This window comes from Dreissena polymorpha, chromosome 10 (genome assembly GCF_020536995.1).
Source record: "Dreissena polymorpha isolate Duluth1 chromosome 10, UMN_Dpol_1.0, whole genome shotgun sequence".
Lineage (NCBI taxonomy): Eukaryota > Metazoa > Mollusca > Bivalvia > Myida > Dreissenidae > Dreissena > Dreissena polymorpha.
This window is the reverse complement of record NC_068364.1, coordinates 31,667,612-31,690,567: the sequence shown is the minus strand read 5'-3', so window position 1 is coordinate 31,690,567 and position 22,956 is coordinate 31,667,612. Positions and strand designations below refer to the sequence as shown.

Here is a 22,956-nt window from a genome sequence, read left to right as displayed (position 1 = left end):
CATAATGTCCATATTGCCATCTATCCATGTTTCAAGTTTCATGAAAAAAATATTAAGAACTTTTAAAGTTATCACAGGATCCAGAAAAAAACAACATTTTCAGCAGTATTTCTAGTCTATTTGTTGCTATAGTAACCAGAATTTGACGGAGGAACAAAATGAAATGACCTGCATAATTTCAATATTGCCATTTATCCATGTTTAAAGATTCATGAGAAAATACGAAGAACTTTTGAAGTTATGGCAGGATCCAGAAAAAAACACCATTTTCAGCAGTATTTGTAGTCTATGTATTGCCATAGTAACCAGAATATTTGACGTAGGAACAAAATGATGTGACGTGCATAATGCCCATATTTCCATCTATCCATGTTTGTAGTTTCATGAAAAAAGAAGAACTTTTAAAGTTATCACAGGATCCAGAAAGTTAGGGAACTAATAAGTTATTTATAAAATCATCTGCAAATCTTAAAACTTTTTTTTCAACAAACACTGAATGTCTCAACTAGAACTTTGTAACAAATGTGACTGATACCCCACATTTATATCTTACAAATGAGCAAATATGTAAATTTTATTACATTCAAATTGTAGGTTCTTTTTATTGATCTCAACCTATTCCACTTTTGATTCATAGACTGAAATATAGGACAAGTTTTAATTCAAACTCAAAGTTTTGGTTATTTATGTGGTTTTTTGCTATTTCTATATGTTAAATAATTTAAACGTTGGAGTAGAAAGGCAAGTTGGTAAAACAAACATTATTTGTTCATTACTGCCGAGACACGGTGAATGCAGGTTTATAAATTACTTGGATTTACCTTATATTGAGTATTGTGTATATAATGACGTTAATTAGGTTTTTCTATGACTGAGGCTGCATTATGCAAGGACATGTATCGTGTCTAAGACAGCATTCAGAATTGGGAAGAAGTTTGAATTAAAGCTGTAATGTCAAACTATTGAGTTATTACTCCGAGGTATTCATAAAGCTGTGTTGCGCTGTGGGGAAAATCAGAGAATCCAGAGAAAATAACCACTTTCCGGTATGGAGACATATATACAAACTCCCACCCGTTAGTACAGAAAATCGAACCCGTATTACCAAGGTGAGACTGCTCTAATCAGACAGATACACATTGAAAATTCATACCTTTTGTATTACAACAGGGGTATATACCTGGTAAAACTGGCTTCAATGTGCAGTAAAATATGTCTCCTTTGTACTGCAATCCTACAAGGTTCCGATCAGCCTCTGTCATAGCACAGTTCACATATCTCATCCAGTTAGAGTTGGCTTTATTCTGGGCATCCACAAAGTGACTCCCTTTGCCATCCTTATAGATCTGAATTGCATAGAATCTTGCTATAAACTACCAACAGTAAATATGATTGATACACACAAAAAACATTATACCTAATATACTTGTTATTAAGAGCACCATTGAAAGGCCAGAACACCAAAGAATGCGCTTATAAACAAAACATCGGCAATGATCAAACAATATTTTCTACAGCACAAACATACTTAGTAATTTGTTTGTATTGTTTACTTTCATTCATGTAACATAGTACAGTACTTTAACCCTTTGAATTACACACTTGTGTTATAAAATGAATCAGCTTCGCAACAAGTGTGAAATCTTTGCATGCAAGCATAATTACAGATCAGATAGAAATGTGTAACAGATACTGATGCCAAAGCAACACGTTTGGACACAGTCAAAGCAAATATGAAATCCACAGCAGACACACAGAAAAAGACCACTATTCAGTCAAAGCAATTGCTGTCCATATTTCTCTTTCAACAACCATCTGCACTCTAATAACAATCAACATTTAAGTCTGAGAAAACTTCCAATCACTTAAAAGTTACAAGAGCTTGTCGCAATAGTGCCAAATCCCCACCGAAATGTGTTTGCTTGTATGAAAACATGGCACCTGTATCATCTATTTATATTTCAAGGATCAATTAGTTATATTGTGGTGGAGTTATGCTGTAGAGAATAAAATATATGGAAATGACAAAAGGGAGGTAATTTTTAAACTACGGCCGATAGAGTTATGGTTCATGTTCACTGCATTTCTTCTAATTGCCATCTGTTTATTTTTTTTTAATACCACATTTATATAGCGCCCTTTTCATACTCGAGTTGTGCGTTCAAATGCTCTTTACAGTTTTTCCTTGATCACTGCGTCATAAGTCGTCCGTTAACATTGGCGTATTTCCCTCACAGGTACCCATTTATACATCTGGGTGGAGACGAGCACTTGTGGGATTAATTTCTTGCTCAAGTTAATTCCAGCGGTCAGGGCGGGATTCGAACCCTGTACCTCTCGATCCCTAAGCCAGCGTCCTACCATTAGACCACTGTTACCACGTTTTAGTTCCAAGTAAATCCCTTCAGTAGATATAGAGTTATGCTCCGGACAAAAATTTACTTTGAAATTAAATAAAGGGAGTTACTTCAAAAACTAAGGTTGATAACTTGATAAGAGTTTTGGTTCTTAGTCAATGCACTTCTCCTACTTGCCATCTGTTTATATTAAGAGTTTCATGTAAATCCCTTAATAAGATTTAGAATAATGCTTCGGACAAAAATTAACTATGAAATTTAATAAAGGGAGATAATTCAAAAACTAAGGAAGATAGAGTTATGGTTTTTGGTCACTGCACTTCTCCTTGTTGCCATCTGTTTATATTTAGAGTTTCAAGTCAATCCCTTCAGTAGTGTAAGAGTTATGCTCTGGACAGTTTCGGACGAACCGACAGACGGACGCACAAACGGACGGAGACTGTATTTATATCCCCTCCAAAAAAAAATCGGCTGGTATAATTAAAAAGTAATATTTGGGACTATGTATTATATAGTGGAACCAAACACAGGGCCCTAACTCTGCCAAATCTTGTCATAGAAAAAGTTCCTTTCATAACTATTATCTTTATAAAAAAAAGATAACCCCACTATGAAAATGTGATCAATATAAACCAGTGACCCATTTTATCAAACTTCGTACGACATTCTGACGTTACGATGCAATTTTTGACGTGCCATAAATATGTAACCGTGACATTAATAATTACTCCTTCCAAAGTAGCTGCCAAATATTCTTTGTATTTGAAACATACAGATCATAATCACTTATATTTTAAAATTACAAAATTAATCGTAAGTTAACATTGTCGTACGATCTTTGATAAGACGGACCCCTGGTAGTAAAGGATAAGTTGAAAATAAAACAACGTTGTGACTATATATTCCATAGCAGTCCTACTCAGTTACTCCCAGGACGGCTAGATTTTAGCCATCGGCTTATCAGCAGAACTAATTAGTGTTAACTGTTCTGTGGTCATAAAGCACACTCCCCTGTCAGGCTGACAACAGCCTGCTTGGCGATAATAAATGTACCTAGGTGTTATATCTGGCCAAATCTGAATATGCTGCAACATGTTTTAGAGAGTTATCGACCAGTGTAATTATCAGTGGTGCCAAATATTCATAGCCAATACAACATTTATTTTGATATTTTATATTTATAAAACAGGTAAGCTTGAAATTTGTTAGTAAAATAATTTCATGTTCACCTTTGTTACATCTTAAATTTGACATGTAACAAGCACAGAACATGTAATATGAAATGATTGAAATTAAAACTAATAGAAGTTATTATGATTTTAAAAGATAGTTTTCTTTACTCTATCAGATTGAGAACCAAAATGACTTTTCATATTCCATGACTGAGGTAACTTAGAATAGTTTTTGACGAAAGTGATTCAGAATATATTATCTTTGATGAGTTCAAAGCATTTCTAAAAAACAATAAGTGTGGAGTTGAACCAGCAATTAAAAGTGGCAACATTTTCAGTTGGTTGAAAGGAAAAGATCACAGTGTAAAATGTGCTGAAGGAAAATCTTTAATTAAACTGGAGAGCATATAGTGCAATACTGCATGTCATATCGCGACACACATGAAGTGTGTAGACAGGTTACGAAGGAATTAAAGGGATCTTTTCACGCTTTGGTAAATTGACAAAATTGAAAAAAGTTGTTTCAGATTCGTAAGTTTTCGTTTTAGTTATGATATTTGTGAGGAAACAGTAATACTGAACATTAACCATGCTCTAATATAGCCATTATATGCATCTTTTGACGATTTTAAAACCTAAAAATTATAAAGCGTTGCAACGCGAAACGATTGAATAATTTGGAGAGTTCTGTTTTTGTCGTTAAATTTTGTGAAACTACGAAGATTGCTTATATAAGGTATAAAATAAATCACAACTGTGTACTCGGCGGAATAGCTCAGTAGGCTAAAGCGTTTTTACTTCAGGACTCTGGCAGGACTCTAGGGGTCACTGGTTCGAATGCTCCGGGCAATGTTCTTTTCATTTTTTTAATTTTTTTCTTGATTTTTTACTGGAGCTTTTACGATCCAATGTTTACATTTATCAATATAAAGCATTTAATGAATAAGTTAAAAAAAATGCCAAAATCTGTGAAAAGGCCCCTTTAAGGGGATATTAGTTAAACAGTCAGAGGAAACCCCCATAACATTTACAAAAGAGATATACAAACATATAGTTAATGCTGATTTTCTATCTAAAGTTTTTTTGTCGGAACTTAAAATTGAGGAAAGTGGCATTACAACATTAAATTCATTTTACAAAAATGAGTTTACTGAAGAAAGCTGGAGGAAAATATGTTTCTTTGAAATGCATTTTATGAGAGAAGGAGATACTGGCATATATGCCTACAATAACAAAATGTTGCTTTCAAATTTTGTAGCCTTATGCTGCATAATTACATTTTACTTTAATTCTGATATACATAATGTTTTATTTTGATTGTGTAGGAAATTGTAAGGGTTCGAACACATGATATTGATAAGTTTATACATAATGTTAGTTATCGTTAGTATTAATCATTATTAAAATCTAATTGATCAGGTACCGTATAACGGAGCAATATTTCGACTGACTTTATGTAGCTAGCCTACATAGTGTTGGAATTTATGTCTTGAATCTGAATAGATGACTATTTGTGTAAGTGATTACATATTAAAAAATAAGTGTACACAAATACAAGCAAGCTGTTATTTTACAGAGAAGAATTTCAAACAAGAAAGAAACATGATGTTTGATGAAGTAGTGCACAGATGGATAATATGTTTGAAGTAGATCAATGCAAAATTCATGTTGATAAGACTTTAAGTTGGGACATTTTGGTATTTAATATTTATCAACCACAGGATACTACATCTAATTAATTCATTTAATTATATAATTTAAGTTCAACATTCCACTAGCAAATATCATGCTGGATACTCATGTTGATAGTCCTGTAAATTTGTTTATTAAAAAATTTGTTTTTTAACTTACTGATTAGTAACAAGGTTACCTGTTATGTATATTATGTGAACATTTGTTATGTGAATTACAATGGTGAAGTTGGTATTTGGTATAAATTAATGTTTTTTTCCATGAAATGTCCTTGTAAGAAAAGTTTGGGTTACAATCATGACGGTACTAAATATAAATGTATACAGCAGCTTATCATTCTATTATTATAAATTGACAATAATTCTATAGAGTTTATGTGGCATACTATTAATGCTATTTCAACTTGTTTATATGAACATTAATAGATGTACATTGAAAATATAAGGAATATTCAAATGCTTACTTCTGAATAATTTGATAATTATTTGTAATTAAAATTATCTGCATTATAATTTTATATAATATAATTATAATTATGCTCTGAGATCATTACATACTTTTCGCATATTCATATACTTTACATAACATAGTTTAATTAACATGTTGTAAATTCAATAATAAACTATGTACAAGTTTTGATCTGTTTTTTTTTATTTTAATCCATCATTGAAATACAAGCACGATGCTCTTTATTAAAATGTGCTTTAGTTTTTTAATATTAATTAACTCTTGATACCTATTAAAATGCATGCCCCTGTAATTTTCTACAATCAAATTATTCATTTAGTGTGTGAGCAATGTTTAAAACCCTCTGAATTCTCAGCATTCTACACCAGTATCTTGTAATTAGATATGGCCAATAAATCCCCTCAAGTTATCACTACCAACAGTGATCAGCTCTTCACACCACTTTGATAATGACCCCTAAACAGTTAGATAGATTAGCCGTGATCTTGTTGAATCTATGGGGAAAGGAGTAACCAAGTAGGACTGATAGTGGTAAAACAAATGCGATATTTCTGAAAAAACTTGCTGCAACAAAACTTGTTTTGTTGTTACAATCATCTATTCGTTTAGGTTATTCATATTCGAAAGTTTGAACAAGATTCATCAAATAGATAAAGAGGCATTAACAACAAATGCGTTAGAATTGAACTATGGACACATTATCATAATCCTGCCAAAACTCCTGGAATGCCCAATGCCTTTTTTTAAAATCATCTACACAATAAAGTCATTAAAGAGTATGCGCAAGATCTAGCCATTTAATAGTTAAAGAGTAATCAAATTACAAGCTTTGGGGTGAACAGACAAGCTGAGGAACAGACGGGCAATTACATCGTTTAATGCCTCCCACACTGTGGAGGTATAATAAACATTAAATCCCCTTAATAGAATGCTAGATAGAGAATTCATTTATGGAAATTTCAGAACTTTTTTTTTTTACATGTAGACTTTTTTAAATAAGCCACGCATTTCAAACTACAAATAAGTTTCAATGCATCAAGCTGAGCATCACCTTCCCCTGCCAGCAATACCCTGATTTATGGTCGTCAGTGATATCTCCCCTATACGGTCCAAACATGATCCTGGATTCCAGTTCCTCCTTGGAAAACACACCAAGACCAGCTCCAGCTATTTTGGATGTTTTGATTTCAAGGCAATCTGGCAAGGAATGCTCAGCTTTAAGAGGGTCTTCTTCTGGCACCTGCAGTTTATATTAAAATATATGTAGTGTAAACACTATTTGTATTAGAACAATAAGTTCATATATAAGGCATTTCTTATATTAATCGACATTATAACGGTAAAACACTTTCTAAGTAACAGTCTCATATGCCAATGATACTTTATACCGATACTTTATCATGATAGCATAATAGTAATATTTTTTGTTTGTTTTTCCTTATTTTTCTACAACATGTAGTTAATGTTTTAAAATGAATACAGCTTCACCTCTTTGTCCTGTATGTAGTTATATGGTCCATGGACAGGGCAGTCCCCTTCAAACTCCTTGTTGCATTCTCCACAGTCTAAGAGAGCAAATCAACACATGGCAATAATCAAACTAAGTCAGGTCAGCTGCCAGAACATCAGATTTCCAGAACCCACTTATATTTATAATGAAAAGTATAAAAACTCTAATTTAAAAAATATCTTAAAGACAGCCTTGCATCACAATACTCTTTATTTCTGTTCTCAGAGTCATCCGTTCACATAATAAGCTCACATGGTTTAATCAATTGCTCTTTTACTTTCTGAGTTATTTGCAACACAAAATCTGACCTAAGTTCAAGGTACAATTGTAAAAAAGGGCAATAAGTTGACCTTGTTGCTTAGTTTGTTACTTCATGTGACCCACTTTTAATTTAGGCTTAGATATGAAAAAGAAACAAGTTTAATCCAAAACAGCCAGAAGTGTTATCACAAGTTTTCTCAGATTTGACCTAGGAACTTAATTTTTACCACATCTGAGCAATATTTTAAATAGCTAATCTCAAGTTAAACATTCTGACCCATGTTCTTCAAGATTAACTATTTATATGGCTTGTCATATGGTAACCCAGTGACCTAGTTATTACCTAGAGTTGTTCTTGGCCTTGAAATTGTTATATAAAAATTCTGAGCAAGTTTCCTGCTGTCCTAGTAATCACTCAACTTAACCCTATATAATATCCAATATTGCCAAGTTTAGAATTTTTATCAAGTTTCATCAAGATTGATTAATAAATGTGTCTTCTAGAGTAGTAATACAGATTTTCAATGATTTAACAAATTAGCATAGTTTTTAACCTATTTGACCCTGATTATAACTTGTTTTCAATATTTTCACAGTAAACATACTGACAAAGTTTTCTATATATTGATTTAACTGGTGTCTGTAGAGTGGTAACAAGCCAAATGTTGACAAAAAAATACTGACAAAGTTTTCTATATATTGATTTAACTGGTGTCTGTAGAGTGGCAACAAGCCAAATGTTGACAAAAACATAGTGACAAAGTTTTCTATATATTGATTTAACTGGTGTCTGTAGAGTGGTAACAAGCCAAATGTTGACAAAAACATAGTGACAAAGTTTTCTATATATTGATTTAACTGGTGTCTGTAGAGTGGTAACAAGCCAAATGTTGACAAAAACATAGTATCAAAGTATTCTATATATTGATTTAATTCGTGTCTGTAGAGTGGTAACAAGCCAAATGTTGACCATGCACAACACATGACGCCGAACTTACCACTTAAGCTCAACTTGTAAACTAAGTGCTCAGGGAGCTTAAATATATTATTATAATGTTTGTTGATCTTTCGTGAAACTTTCTAGTGCAAGATAATGGACGTTTTGTTCCAGGACTTACAGAGAAAATGGTCATTATCACAAGGTTCAAGGTTCATACAGCTGGATAGGTTCCTCTCTTGAAGACTGTACTCGGTCTTGTCTTTTTCTGGGGACCTCTTTTTCTTTATTCTCTGCAATGGTGTTGAATATGAATAATATACATTATATTTAACACATTTTATTCCAATAACATTTATCTTTAAATAATAATAACAAAGTATTCCATGCAACAGGCTTACAGCTATAAAATATCTCATTCACAAACACACTCTACCTAAACAACAGACAAAGGGAACGTATTCTGCAAATATTGGTCACAGCAAACAAGTTATTCTTAACCATCGTCTTTACATTACGATTAATCAGGCAGTGAAAGTTAAAGCAAATTCCGTCAAGCAGCTAAAGATTTTAAAACCACAAACGCGTTAGGACAATATTTTCTTATGCAGAAAAACCATAATTCTGTAAAAACTTGTTGCAGCCAATGTTCATTACTTTATGATAATCATACATGAAAGGCATTCAACAGTGAAAGTTTGAGCAAGATCCACCCAGTAGTAAAAGATAGGTTTGAGCCACAATCTTCAGGATAGACACATGTAGGTACGAACCAGTATAGTGCTCATTAAAGTGCTTTCCACAGGAAATTTTTCAGGCGCCCAGGGGCTTATAGGGGTGGCTTTGGGAGAGGTGACCCCTTTCGACGTTGATTTTTTTGTTATTTTACGTGTCAATTGACGTTCTTTGGTGCGTTATAACTCTAAGAAAAAAAGCGTCAAAAGACGTCATTTGGTGCGCTATGACTCTTCAAGAACCCCCCAGCTATAAAGTCATTTATAAAGACATATTTTAATAATTGTTTTAAAACTTTCCCACAAAAATAGTTAAATCCAGACTCGAACGCTTCCCCAATACATCCGTATCAACTCGACTATTACTGCATACTTACTACTTTTTAAGTTTCTATTCATTACCCGATAATCCCATTTTTAAAAGCACTTTCTGGTAAATATTGGCGATAAAAGTGCTCAATAATTTCTTTAACAACAAACATTGCCATTTTTCTCAAGTATAAAATAAATTTCGGCATAAGTTACAATTTACAGATTTTATGAAATATTGCCACTGAACATGCTTAAATCGCTTGACGTGGTGTGTGCTTGATAATACAACGCTCAATACATCCAGGCTTTCTATGCACATGACGCAACGTTGTAAATGCTGCAAAAATTTTGCGCCCTTTTTATTGAGACTAAGGGTCAACACAAAATAAATTATCACTCTTTTCTTTATTTGAAGCAAGAATCTGTTAACGTAGAGTTTTCATTTACATTCGGAAGTGCGTTTCGGATTACAAATTTAATTATGCTCATTTAAGACTTCAAGAAAACATGAACAGTTGCGAAATGAATTCAACGATAATTTGTTTAAACAATGTACCAGTCAAGTAATTGTTTTGAGAGTAATATTAATGAAATGCACAACTTCCACGAGGATTATAGCCATCATCAGTCTTCTTAGCCAAGATTTCTGTGGCAATTACATGTTTGTCACGAGTCGTCTGCATGATTTAACTGCAGGCAGTGCCTGCATACCAGTGCTGTCCCTTATACAAAGCATACACTCTCATTGGCCAATATTGATTTTCCAATACAGCGATGCACCGCCCTTAAGCGGGCTTTAGTTGGGTAAAGCATTAGATGTAGTTGACAGAGGATCGTAAATTGGCTTTCAAAATTTTCATCAAAGTCGATATTGCTTTGATCTTAAGAATGGCTAGTTGCAATAACAGCAAAAATAAACTGATCAGAAAATTTAAGGTGCCCCGCGGACTCTGATTTCGAGATTCAAGCGCCCCGGTGAGGGACCGTTAAATGGCCTGTGGAAAGCACTTATTGAGTATTGAGTCAAAACCTCCCTTTGTCCAACTTGTTTACGCTCTCAAATATTAAGCTACTTTTGTATCTCTAAATTCTTTACGCGTCTTATAAATAAGTCTATACCTCCCTATAATTGATTGCAATAAGAGGAAAACAAAATACTGGTTACTTATACATACTTTCTCCACACGGTCACCGTTTTCCTCCAATTTAATCTTAGCTGGTTCCAGGAAAGGGGGTGCAGTCCTTGTCACAGCATTCTCTGCAAGCATATCATTAAAATTAAACTTCTGTTATTACTACATGTAAGTTACTTTTCCAACACCCTAAATTTTCGTCAAAATATGTATTTTATGTGACTCTTTTTTCTTATACCGGATTTCAAGTGTATTGAGTATCCATAATTTACACACTTAAACAAGACTATTGCCAAGCAATATATGTCCCCTACCAGCTCCACCATTGTCAGAGATTCCACCATTGTCAATTTTTTAAAAATATTTGTTTCCATAGCAACGATCAGTTTTTTTACGTAGGTACAAAATGAAATGACATGCATAATGTCCATATTGCCACCTATGCATGTTTCAAGTTTCATGAAAAAATATGAAGAACTTTTAAAGTTATCGCAGGACCCAGAAACAACCATTTTCAGCAGTATTTCTAGTCTATTTGTTGCCATAGCAAACATAATTTTTGACGTAGGTAGAAAATGAAATGACGTGCAAAATGTCCATATTGCCATCTATCCATTTTTTTAAGTTTTATGAAAAAATATGAAGAAGTTTTAAAGTTATCGCAGGATCCAGAAAAGTGTGACAGACAGACTCACAGTCAGACGCACAGAGCGAAACCGGTAGGGGACAACAACGGCACCATTAACAACTGTATCTAATCTAGAAATGTTCAGCAGGTATAACAATTTAACATTCAACCCTCAACATGCTTTTCCGGGAAAAAAATCACTTTTATGGTATTTCGATTTCAAATTGGCAATGAAATCTCTTCTTGCTTATTAACTACCTATTAGAAAGCAGATGACATGAATTTGGCAAATACTTGATAATACAAGGGCCTTAATATGGGAGAGCTTTATGCAATTTAGCTGATTATCAAACTTGGTGGATATTTAATGCCCACAAACATAACCACCATGTTTCATGATGATCCCATGTAAACAATCGGATTAAGTGAGCTGGCAAGGTAAATTAAGCCATTTTACAAATAATGGGCCATAACTACGAACAGCTTAATGCAATCTGGCTAATTGCAAAAACTGTGATTTAATATTATTTCATAATTAAAAAGTTCATGGTGATCCCATGTGAATTGTTTGAGTTATTGCATGCACATTATTCACCTTCATCTTTTTTCGAGTTCGAATGTCTTGGAACATTTAAGTTGGAGTATTGGTCCATTTGTATTGTCCCTCCACCCACAGCTGATTTAGCACAATATTCGTCAACATTTGAAAGGTCAATCTCTTCCCTTGTAAGATAAACAGAATTAAGGTCGGCCAGTTTAGCTCGATTCTCAGGTGTTTTTGAATATGTATGATCACATAAAGCATTGTGATCATTTGATGTTGTATTTCCATTGTCTGTTTCTGTCTTTATATACTGTTTAGCTATACCACATTCATTATTGAAGTCATATGTTGTTTTATAACCCTGGTCTGTAGTTGGATTTAGAAACTGTTGTGTTGCCAAACATACAGAATGGAGCTCATCTTGTGCATTTGAATTGGAAGTAGTGATTTTGTTCACACATAAAGAATTAAAGCAAGCTTGGCTGGTAACATCTTGAGGCATAACTTCACATTCCATCTGTTCTGATTTCACACATTTAGAGGTGAAGCCCTCTTGTTTGTTGCAATCTGGATGGCTCTCTTCCCATAGAACTTTTTCTGGTTTGGCACAAACGGAATTAAAATCAGAAGCCATATTATACCTTTCATCAGTCTCAATTTTGACACAAACAGAGTTCAAGTCGTCTATTGTTTGGTCTAAATAAAATTTCTCTGAACTTATCCTAGCTGATATAGTGTTTACACTAGTTTTGGTTTTGGAATCAAAGTCCTTTCTAATTGTATGTTTCTTTTTAAGGTCACTTTCCCAGGCATTGCTTTCTGTCTTTCGTTTTCTCATTTTGAACTTTTTGGAGGCCGCCACACTTTTTTGTGTATGTGTGATTCTGAAAATGTTCATTCAAAGGCAATTTCATAAGACAGATATGGTCACAACACTTACAAATGTGTAAAAATATTGCAAACCACTTTACAGTTACAATCATTACATTGAGTGATCTGAAAAACTAATCGTGATACCGGCATATATTTGTACAGATGTTTTTTTAATATTTTTTGTATGCAGGGTTAAGATATGAATTGTTTAGGTAGGCCACCTTGTTTAAAAGCGAGATTATACAATTTGTATATGTGCTAAATTGTAACATATTGATAAAAATATGATACAATAACACAAAATAGGCCAGAAAAATGCTACATTGAATTTGAATTGAATTTGAATTGAATTTGAAGACGAATTTCATAAAATGCAGCAAAGACAAATTTGCACCCGAGCCGATTGTGACAAAGACATTTTCGCTTTACATGCATGATATACAGACTAAAGAATTCCACTGTACAGACATTTTCGATTTCAGAATTAAATATCTGGCTTATTTTGAATTTTTCGACACATTTTCTTCTTAACTTTTATTTCAATTTATATTGAAATATATGTATAAGTTATTTTTACACATTTCATATAAATTCATAAATATTTGATAAAATCGTATAATCTTGCTTTATAGTAGGGCTCAACTATACCGGGTAATGCGTACTGTGCAATAGAATCCAATCCCTAAATGATTCAAATGAAAGAATACAATCTTCTACAAACATTATTATATTCATTTCGCCTGGTTTTGGAAACTTTATTTGACATAGTAAAGTGTGTTCTTTGTTGTTACCATTTGTTTCATTATCAAGTAATAGTGATGATCATGGTATCGACCGATTTGTTTTTGCTCAAACGTGGTAACACTTAGTTAGCGGGTTCAAATAAATATTAGTGGCCATGAACACGGCTTCAAGCTCATTTATAAGTAAACAATATATTTTACCTTAGAATATAATTATTGAAAAAGGTAAAACATAACTTGTCATTGATAAAATATTAAAACAATGACTATAAATAAATAATTAAATAAACATATGCATGCAACAAACAACACTTTATTTTAAATCTTTCTTTTAATTCATGAACACAATGGACATTACTACATGTGAAAGATTATTTTCCGTGTTTTTCATGTGTATTATTAAAGTAAAACTAAATTAAAATAAAACTAATTAAATAAACTTAAATTAAACCCTCATTAAAAGTTTATGGACGTTTTGTTCCACTACCAATATGTGCCACTGATATTTGTGCTGAAAATGGGCAGATGTTTCATCCCACTTATAATATATGGCCGGATAAGTGTAAATAATACTGTTTAGGTGTGAATCAGAACGGGATGTTTATTAATATAGTAAATTGCAACAGTGTTAACAATTATAATTATGTATACAGGGTTCTCAATAAGAGCCGGCCGCCAGCATGCTGTTTGAAATCAGATTTTGGCCGGTTGAAAATCGCTCAGATTCAGAAAATCGGCAAGTCACTTTTCGAAATTTGCGTGTCTTTTCGGTAATTTTGCTCCTTTTTGTTATTAAGCAAAGACGTCACTTGATTATCTCCCTTAACACATTACAACAACAACAACAATGAAATGGTGCAAATTGGAATCGGTCAAAAACCAGTCTAATATTTTGACGGTCTTTTTATCACATGGTAAACTTTTGTTCCTGATTGCTTGCCTTCTTTGTTTTAATGCAAAGTTTTTGTTGTTTTGAAAGTTTGTTTTAATTCAATTCAGTTACGTTTCAAACTATAAGTGTCACGCAAAATGTGCATGGTAGAAGGATGATCATGCCGAATTTAGGCCCCATTCCCAATCCAAAACAGAAGTGTTTTCCTTATCAGAATAAAATGTCCAAATTGGAACCTTGTGCAAAAAAAACCCGTCAAAATCGTAAAAATTGACCCAAAAAATCGAGTGCAATTACGTATCCGAAAGTCGAATTTATCCAAATTATGATACATGTGCACTTTATTTGTGAAAAATCTCATTTCATTTCCTAAATTATGTACTTACCTGACATATGTACTTTAGGATTCTATCTCGGCCCGAAAATAACTCGCTATACGGTAGGCGCCGCATAATAGACGACTACCGGAAATAAACAACTTTCGCGCATGCGTATCGTAGTTTCCTCTCCGCACGACCTCATGCTCGAATCACTTTTCTTCTCGGCGCCTTCGAAGGCGTTTGTTACTCGCTATTTTTCAGCATGGCTGAAGTGTTTGTTAAAAATAATAATAATCGTTCTCCGTTTGTGGATAACGAGGAAGAAGATATGGGACACAGTGACGTGAGTAATAACACAGTGTCTGGCAAGCAGAAAAAAAGACGTTCCAAAGTAGACTTATTAGAGGAACGTTTTGACGAGAAATACGGTAAACTTGAAAATACTTTACACAATATTGTTGCATTGTTGCAATGCCAGTCACAAAGACATGGTAATTCAATGCAGGGTAATGGCAAAAGCCCCAATTATGACCAGGGGAGTGATACAAGCCCCAATTTTGAAGAGCGGACTGGTCAAAGTTCCACAAGTAATCGTCAAGATGATGTACTTTCCATTCATCCTGCTTCCTCTGAACATTTTTCGTTGTCTGATTCAGAAGAAGAAGACACAGAGCACAGTGCTAGTGTACGCAGGTGTTTGAAAGACATTTTTGGAGAAGATGCATGTTTGAAAAAAGATGCACAAAAGCCAACTGGCATTTGCTTAGAAAATTCGCAGAAAGAAATTTTGGAACAAAGCTATCGGTCTAAAACACCAAATAATGTAACAGCCTTTTCAGAAGAGTGCAAAGATTTATTTCCAGTTGATGAAGACACTGAACATTTTTTACGTGTACCTACATTATACGATATTGTAGACACGTGTCTAACAAAGAAGTTTGGTTCTAGAGCTTCATTCGCTAAACATGGAACTTTTCTGTTCTCACAACCAAACAAAATGGTGGAGAAGACCGCATACAGAGGACAGCAAAGTGTCTACATGGGTATTGTTACACAGATGTACATGCAGCAAGCTCTTGCAATGTTAATGGACATGGTTTCAGATAAACCAGACATTGAGAAAAAAGTGAAGGACATTTTCGCTTTATCCACACGAAGTCTAGATCAATTTGGTAGAGCAGGAGCATTTTTTCATATCATTCGTAGACAAGTCACAATGAGCGAGACTTCTTTATATGAACTTGATGATTCAAGGACAATCAGTAACCTACCCTTGAGAGGGGACGGGGTGTTTGGTGAAGAATTGGAAAAGACTCTCAAACAAAAGAAAGACAAAAGAAAAACACTTGAAGAGTTATTGCCAGAAAAATTGCAAAAGAAGGAAACATATAAGAGGAAAGCCAGTGAACAGACAGAACAGCAAACATCTGTCAAAAGACAATATGTAAAGACAAATACAAGAATGGGTGTTCAGCCAAATGAATACAATAGAGCGCCACCTACATTTCGCATTCCAAAATACAATGCGGACTCACGAAGTACTTTTCGAACAGAGCACAGAGCTGGTGGCTCGAGAGGTCGGGGCAACTATGCAGCCAATAACAGACCAAGGGCTACAGTTGCCAAGGTTAGTAAACAATGACCAGTCAGGTCTGTTAATGTTGCGACCGGAGATACCAGTAGGGGACAGATTAACTCATTTTCAAAAAAATTGGCAGTTGATTACAACAGACAAATGGGTTTTATCAATTATAAAAGAGGGTTACAAATTGAAATTCATAAAGAAACCAATTTTTCAGGGTATAAAACAAACTCATGTCAGTATCGAAAACGAACATATTATGCAGGAAGAAATAGATTCTTTAATGCAAAAAAATGCTATAGAAATCGTACCGAAAACAAATTGGACGACAGGTTTTTACAGTACTCTATTTTTAGTCAAGAAAAAGACAGGAGATTTAAGACCAGTCATAAATCTAAAACCTCTAAATCGGTACCTCCGAAAGCAACATTTCAAGATGGACACATTGACAAAAGTGTTAAATCTAGTTCAAAAGAACGATTGGGCGATATCTTTCGACTTAAAAGACGCTTATTTTCACATAGGCATATTCAAGAAACACAGAAAATTCCTCAGATTTGCATGGAAGGGGAAAGTTTTCCAATTCAAAACATTATGTTTCGGACCAACTGTCTCTCCACGAGTTTTCACAAAAATATTGTCAGTTGTTGCAGCTTATCTAAGAGTAAAAGCCATACGATTAGCAGTGTATCTGGACGACTGGATACAACTGAATCAAGAAAGACAAATATTACTAACAGAAAGAGAGATAACGCTCAATCTTCTTCTGAATCTAGGTTTCATAATAAACAAAAACAAATCCACTCACATTCCTGTACAGATTCTGACATATTTAGGAACAGTTTTTCAATTAAAGAAAGGCCTGGTTTATCCAACGGCAGAAAGATTTCAGAAATTAGTGAAGGCAATTCATCTACTAATCAATGGTTACACAAAAGCAAGACAATATTTGGTAGTTCTTGGAATGATGGCATCCACACTAGAAATTGTACCAAATGCAAGACTGTATATGAGACCCCTTCAAATGCATTTGTTACGAAACTGGAGTCCAGCCAGAATGTCTCTGCACTGGGAGGTCCCATGTACACAGTCTGTGAAATCCAGTCTCCATTGGTGGTTACATCAAGCCAATTTTCAAAAAGGGGTGTCTTTGCAACCAATTCAACCGCAGATAACAATGACTTGCGATGCATCAATGGTGGGATGGGGTGGTTTTGTGAACAACAAAGTAGTACAGGGTGTTTGGTCCAGGAACCAGAGTACAGAGCATATAAATTATCTGGAATTGAAGGCGGTACATCTGTCATTGGAAAATTTTGTTCCGATATTAAAGAACAAACATGTATTGATTCGATCGGACAATTCCAGCACAGTTCAATATTTGAACAAACAGGGAGGTACAAAATCGATGAGACTTTGCGAATTAGCTCAGAGAATCTGGTTCCTAGCTCTACACCACAATATGAAATTGAAATCAGTACATATCAAGGGGCAGACAAATGTATTAGCGGATTTTCTCAGCCGACACCAACTTCAGTCTACAGAATGGTCACTGAACAAGACTGTAGTGAACCATCTGTTTTGGATGTGGGAGACTCCGCTAATAGATTTGTTTGCGACAGCAGAGAACAAACAATGTCCAGTGTTTTGCTCATGGAATCTAGATACATTAGCACTGACACAGGATGCTCTGTCCATAAGTTGGGAAGGCATGATGGCATATGCATTTCCACCCATAAGTCTGTTGGGCAAGGTACTCAAACACATGATGAAGTTTCAGTGCGAATTGATTCTGATAGCACCAATGTGGGAACGTCAGCATTGGTATCCAATGATTCTTCAGTTGTTGATAGCTCCACCAGTCAAGCTTCCAGAAATGGAAGATTTATTGGTTCAGAAAGGGATGTTACATCCGAATCCAAAACTTCTAAAACTGACTGCATGGAGATTATCGACAAACGGTATGAAACAGAAGGATTTTCTAGACAAACTAGAAAATTATTGTGTTCATCATGGAGAATCGGAACTCAGAAAGATTATAGATGTAAATTTAGGAAATTCCATAGCTGGTGTGGTAAAAGACAAATTGATCCCTTTACTCCATCTTTAAATAACTGTGCTAATTTTTTAGCTGATCTATATAAAGATGGTTTAAAATACAAAACAGTTTCAGGCTATAGATCAATGATGTCTTCTATGTTGAACCCGGTGGACAGAATACCAGTGGGTCAACATCCCTATATTATTCGTTTACTGAAAGGCATTTTCAATGAAAGGCCACCAGTGAAAAGACTTGTACCTGAATGGAATTTATTGTTTGTTTTAGATGCCCTCAAGCAACCACCGTTTGAGCCAATAAAGACAGCCAGTTTAAAGTATGTAACTTACAAGACAGTTTTTCTCATAGCAATTACAACTTTTCGCAGATGGGGGGTTTTACAATCTTTGACATTGGGAGAAAATTCTGTGAATGTACAAGCAAAAGGTGTAACTTTCATAAGGCATGGTTTATCGAAACAGGACAGAGGTTCACATCAGAGCAATACTATTTTTATTCCTGCTTTTCCAAATAACAAGTTGTTGGATCCAAAACGAGCATTGACTTATTATCTGAAATCAACAGAAAAATTTAGGAATTCAAAAGAGAAGGACTCTTTGAAATTATTTTTAACTGTAAATAAACCGCATAGAGCGGCTTCAAGTCAGACAATTTCGTCATGGATTGTTAAGACTATTCAAAAGTCATACAAAATGAAAAAAGTGTATGTATCTAAAGTTAAAGGTCATTCAACTAGGTCAATCGGACCATCATGGGCTCTTTTTAAGGGAGCTCCATTGAAAGATGTTTTAGACAGTGCGGATTGGAGTAGATCATCTACTTTTGTGAAGTTCTATTTTAAAGATGTATCATTTGATTTTCTTAAAGAATAATGTTTTTCTCCCCGGCGAGTTATTTTCCGGAAAATGAACTGTTTTTAAGTCAACAGTATGGAACATATCATATATATGATGGCCACAAGTAGTGGTTTATCCATCATATATTTTTTTAAATATATTGTTTAAATATGTGGAAAAGTGAATAAGAATACATGATTTGTGCTGTGTACAGTTATTATTGTGTATATAAGAGGGACTGTTGTAGCAGTTTTTATGAAATAGAAGATATAGAAAACTCTGGAATGAGAAGATCTACTATAATTGTTGGAGTGGTCAGAAAGTACCTGAACCCGCCTCCAAAGAGGGACTGCTTTGGGAAGGAATCCTAAAGTACATATGTCAGGTAAGTACATAATTTAGGAAATGAAATTTCCAAATTTGTACTCAAATTATAATTTTATGAGTAAATTATACTTACCTGACATATGTACAAACCCACCCTTCCTCCCCTCTTTTTCAGACTACTTTCTGAGGCCTTCGAAGGCGCCAAGGAAAGTGATTCGAGCATGAGGTCGTGCGGAGAGGAAACTACGATACGCATGCGCGAAAGTTGTTTATTTCCGGTAGTCGTCTATTATGCGGCGCCTACCGTATAGCGAGTTATTTTCGGGCCGAGATAGAATCCTAAAGTACATATGTCAGGTAAGTATAATTTACTCATAAAATTATAATTTGAGTACAAATTTGGAAATTTTATTAAAATTTTACAAAAGTGATAGAGCTTTTTCATTTATCTGTTGTTAGTTAAAAAGCTAAAATTCATAAAATGCAAAAAAAAATGCTCAAATGTAAGAGCCTTGTTGACCATGAAATAGCCATAAATTGGCCCAAAATGCAGGAAATCAAGTGCTCAATTTTAAATTTGTCAGGGGGAGCATTCCCTTCAACCCCCTAGAAGGCCTGTTGGTTTCACATTTTGGCCTGTTGGCTCAAAAGTTATTGAGAACCCTGTGTATAAGAAAAATGATTTACTTTTACTATAGAGGGCATGCAGACACATCATAGGCCTGGGACCAGACACAACACATGACCAGATACATGACGAAGAGGAATTCTGAAATGTGTATTTTTGTATATATTTGTGTACTTGAGCATCGAAACATTTTATTTTGAATATGTATTCACTTTCCATATTGTTAATGTATAATATAAACATGTAAAATAAACAGAAGAAGTAGAAGAACTCTCTATATTTTAATGTATAAAATGTAATATGTAAAACTTAAATCATCAACTAAAAAACATTTTGTTAATGCATTTTTCTTTTTAATCATCTTGAAAACGCTTGGAATGCATGTAAAGAATACATTTCACCTGAATAAATAATCTTGAAATAAAACAATGTAGTTTTTAAGTTGTACAGAGGTGACAATAAAATGAGCGAAAGTTTCTCGTTATGATTCACACCTTAACCGTATAATTTACAGCTATCTGTCTAAATATTATCAGTGAGAAGAAAAGTCCAATGCCTTCCTACACATATAGCAGTGTCACAAACTGGTAGTGGCATGAAATGTCCATCAAAGGTCATAAATATTGTTCGCTTTTTAATTATTTTCACATATTAGAAATATACATGTTCTTTAATGCATATACTCGTTTTATGCAAAATCTTACGACTTATATTGATTGAATATAGCATTTATCAAACTCATCAGTGTGTTGTCCGTTCGTTCAACTTTTTCTTGTTTGTTTTGATTTAAGGGGGCAGGGGATATATATCCTCGATACCGTAAATTCGCGACCTTAACATTTAATGTCAATATTAAAATAATAACACATAAAAAAACAACGAAAACAAACATGAACTTTTAAAAATAAATTCATATCTCGCTGATTTGTTCCATTATGATGTCCACACAATGTTTTTAAAGCTCTTAAATGTCAATATTCTTGACATTAGTGTAAAGCGTCAGCCATTTTGTTTTACTACCCTTGATTCGCGGGTATGACGTCATACAAAAATTCGTTACAATTTCGAGTAATTAGGCCAAGCTGACTTACTTTTAGTAGTTTATATTGGTTTGTTTCTGGTGCAAATGAAACATTTAACCAAAAAGTCAAACACAAACTTACAATAAAATATTAACATATGAACAGGGTAAATTGCATGGGAAATGGGAGCAGCTCCCATAACAACTGTGTCTTGGTGGATTTTTTCCAAGACCCTGTAACGTAATGTATTTAAGGCACTCAGTATAATTTTATGGCTTTAAAAACAGACACATTCTCCTCCTTAACAGCTTTGTAAGCATTTATCAAGGCAGTCGGTGAATAATGCCTATACTTCTTGCGATGATGCTTAGGGATTGTCTAACAAAACAAAAAAGAAATAAAAAATAAGCTTAATTGTCATGGTCTAAGAAACACACAATAAATCATGTGTTGGAATTGTTCATGTTTTCAAAGCGTAACATTTCCATATATGGCAGTGCTACTACAACAGCAGACGACAACAACAAATTGTGATATCAGATTTTAACTTAATATATATGAAATTCGATGGTCCGATATTATTGATGTTAAGAAAATATGGTATTTTTGCTAATTAATTGTAATTTACACTTTTTACTTGTTTAAAACATATTATTTTTCGCAAATCTTCAATGGTTCCAATTGAGTAAACATTTGTTTGCATATCGCCACGATCACGCATGCGCAGAAATAAATCTCGATACCGGTTACGTGACGAAAACGAATTTAGGTGAGTCGACGATATTTGACCAAATTTCGAGTTGGGAAAGGCCGCAAACAGTAAAATCAATTGCATCAAAACAGAAAGTGTCACAAGAAAGTATTTTTGTGTAATTGTCATAACATAGGTAACATACATTGAATATACAAACAAAGACAATGCTGGCTACTTACTTGTGAAACTATGGCCCTTGATGTTTCCCCCCACCCACCTCATTTTTAATGAAAAATTGAGAAATTGACCAATTTCATGGCATGCACAGTAGATACATTCAAACAGAATGCAATCCTAGTTTTGGCTACATTACTCATTTATTTCATCCATGTGCTGTGTTTATTTACCCAGACCTTCGAAGTTCTGTTCTGTTTCTGCAGCGTGGAATATTGCCAAAAGTGAAAACCTCCTTTTTGAAGATTCAAAATTTACGGTTTACAGTCAAGACGGCCCCATGTCAAAACGTTCCCCAGTCAAAACGAAACAAAAAAAGGTCAAAACGTCCCATATTTTGGCCCCACTTTGGTCTAAACGACCCAAAGTCAGTTAAGTTGGTCAAAGACCTATAGAATACATCATAGAATTACATTATTGGTATTTTTAAATAAATTCTTCGTTATTTCGTAAGTTAAATCTCTAATTACAATTTTAAAGGATTTATTTTATTTTACACATATACAATCATTACATACAAACATTGATTGCGTCGTTTCTATAATCATTCTTAATCGTTTAACTATCTCACAAATAACTGATTGCGTCGGGACTTAATTGAAAATAATAATTTGTTTGCATGCGAGAGTAGATGAATGAGCGTAAGTTAATGATGATAATTATGTATCTTAGAGAAATTTAATTAATTGTAATTATATTTTATTAATATCACAGTTTTATCGCAACCATAAGGTATTTGATTCCTTTTGATCACATTTGAACTGTTGAGCATAATCTCCATAACTGTTAACAATATGCGTTAAATCAACTATTTCCCGAGCTTATAAATATCGGACATTAAGCTTCTAGTCCATTATGATCCATTCGATACTATACAGATTTATAAAATTTATTTGAGTTTATAATTGTGTAATGAAAGATAAGTGTGTCGAGTGTGCATTAGCAGTTCGATCGCGACAACAAGGAATTACTTATGAGCTCTACATATTTGTATTCTT

At 33.9% G+C, this 22,956-nt stretch overlaps 2 protein-coding genes across 3 annotated transcripts in view; one reads left to right on the top strand and one right to left on the bottom strand.

The window, feature by feature from the left end:
• Positions 1–22,188, bottom strand: part of LOC127847388 (zinc finger protein 45-like) — a 29,845-nt gene extending 7,657 nt beyond the window's left edge. The window contains exons 1-7 of the mRNA XM_052379258.1: positions 22,098–22,188; positions 11,800–12,632; positions 10,619–10,701; positions 8,579–8,690; positions 7,178–7,254; positions 6,741–6,929; positions 1,181–1,346 (exon numbers count right to left, since the gene is read on the bottom strand). Coding sequence (XP_052235218.1) covers positions 1,181–1,346; positions 6,741–6,929; positions 7,178–7,254; positions 8,579–8,690; positions 10,619–10,701; positions 11,800–12,632; positions 22,098–22,114 — 1,477 coding nt within the window. The 5' untranslated portion in view covers positions 22,115–22,188. The remainder of the gene's footprint in view (positions 1–1,180; positions 1,347–6,740; positions 6,930–7,177; positions 7,255–8,578; positions 8,691–10,618; positions 10,702–11,799; positions 12,633–22,097) is intronic.
• On the top strand, positions 15,149–19,796 carry LOC127847390 (uncharacterized). 2 transcript variants are annotated; one of them, XR_008033953.1, is made up of 3 exons: positions 15,149–16,203; positions 18,485–19,438; positions 19,556–19,796. XR_008033953.1 is itself a non-coding variant. In XM_052379260.1 (2 exons), the coding sequence occupies exons 1-2, from the start codon at positions 15,574–15,576 to the stop codon at positions 18,344–18,346; spliced, it is 645 nt and encodes a 214-aa protein (XP_052235220.1). In that variant the 5' UTR covers positions 15,149–15,573; the 3' UTR covers positions 18,347–18,475. The 2 variants fall into 2 exon arrangements, 1 of the variants encoding a protein (XP_052235220.1); XM_052379260.1 differs by lacking the exons at positions 18,485–19,438; positions 19,556–19,796 and adding an exon at positions 18,332–18,475.
• Positions 22,189–22,956: the final 768 nt, after the last annotated feature.

Bases quoted from the DNA above. Each gene is read 5' to 3' on its own strand.
- LOC127847390 (XM_052379260.1), top strand. From the start codon at position 15,574: ATGGTGGAGAAGACCGCATACAGAGGACAGCAAAGTGTCTACATGGGT.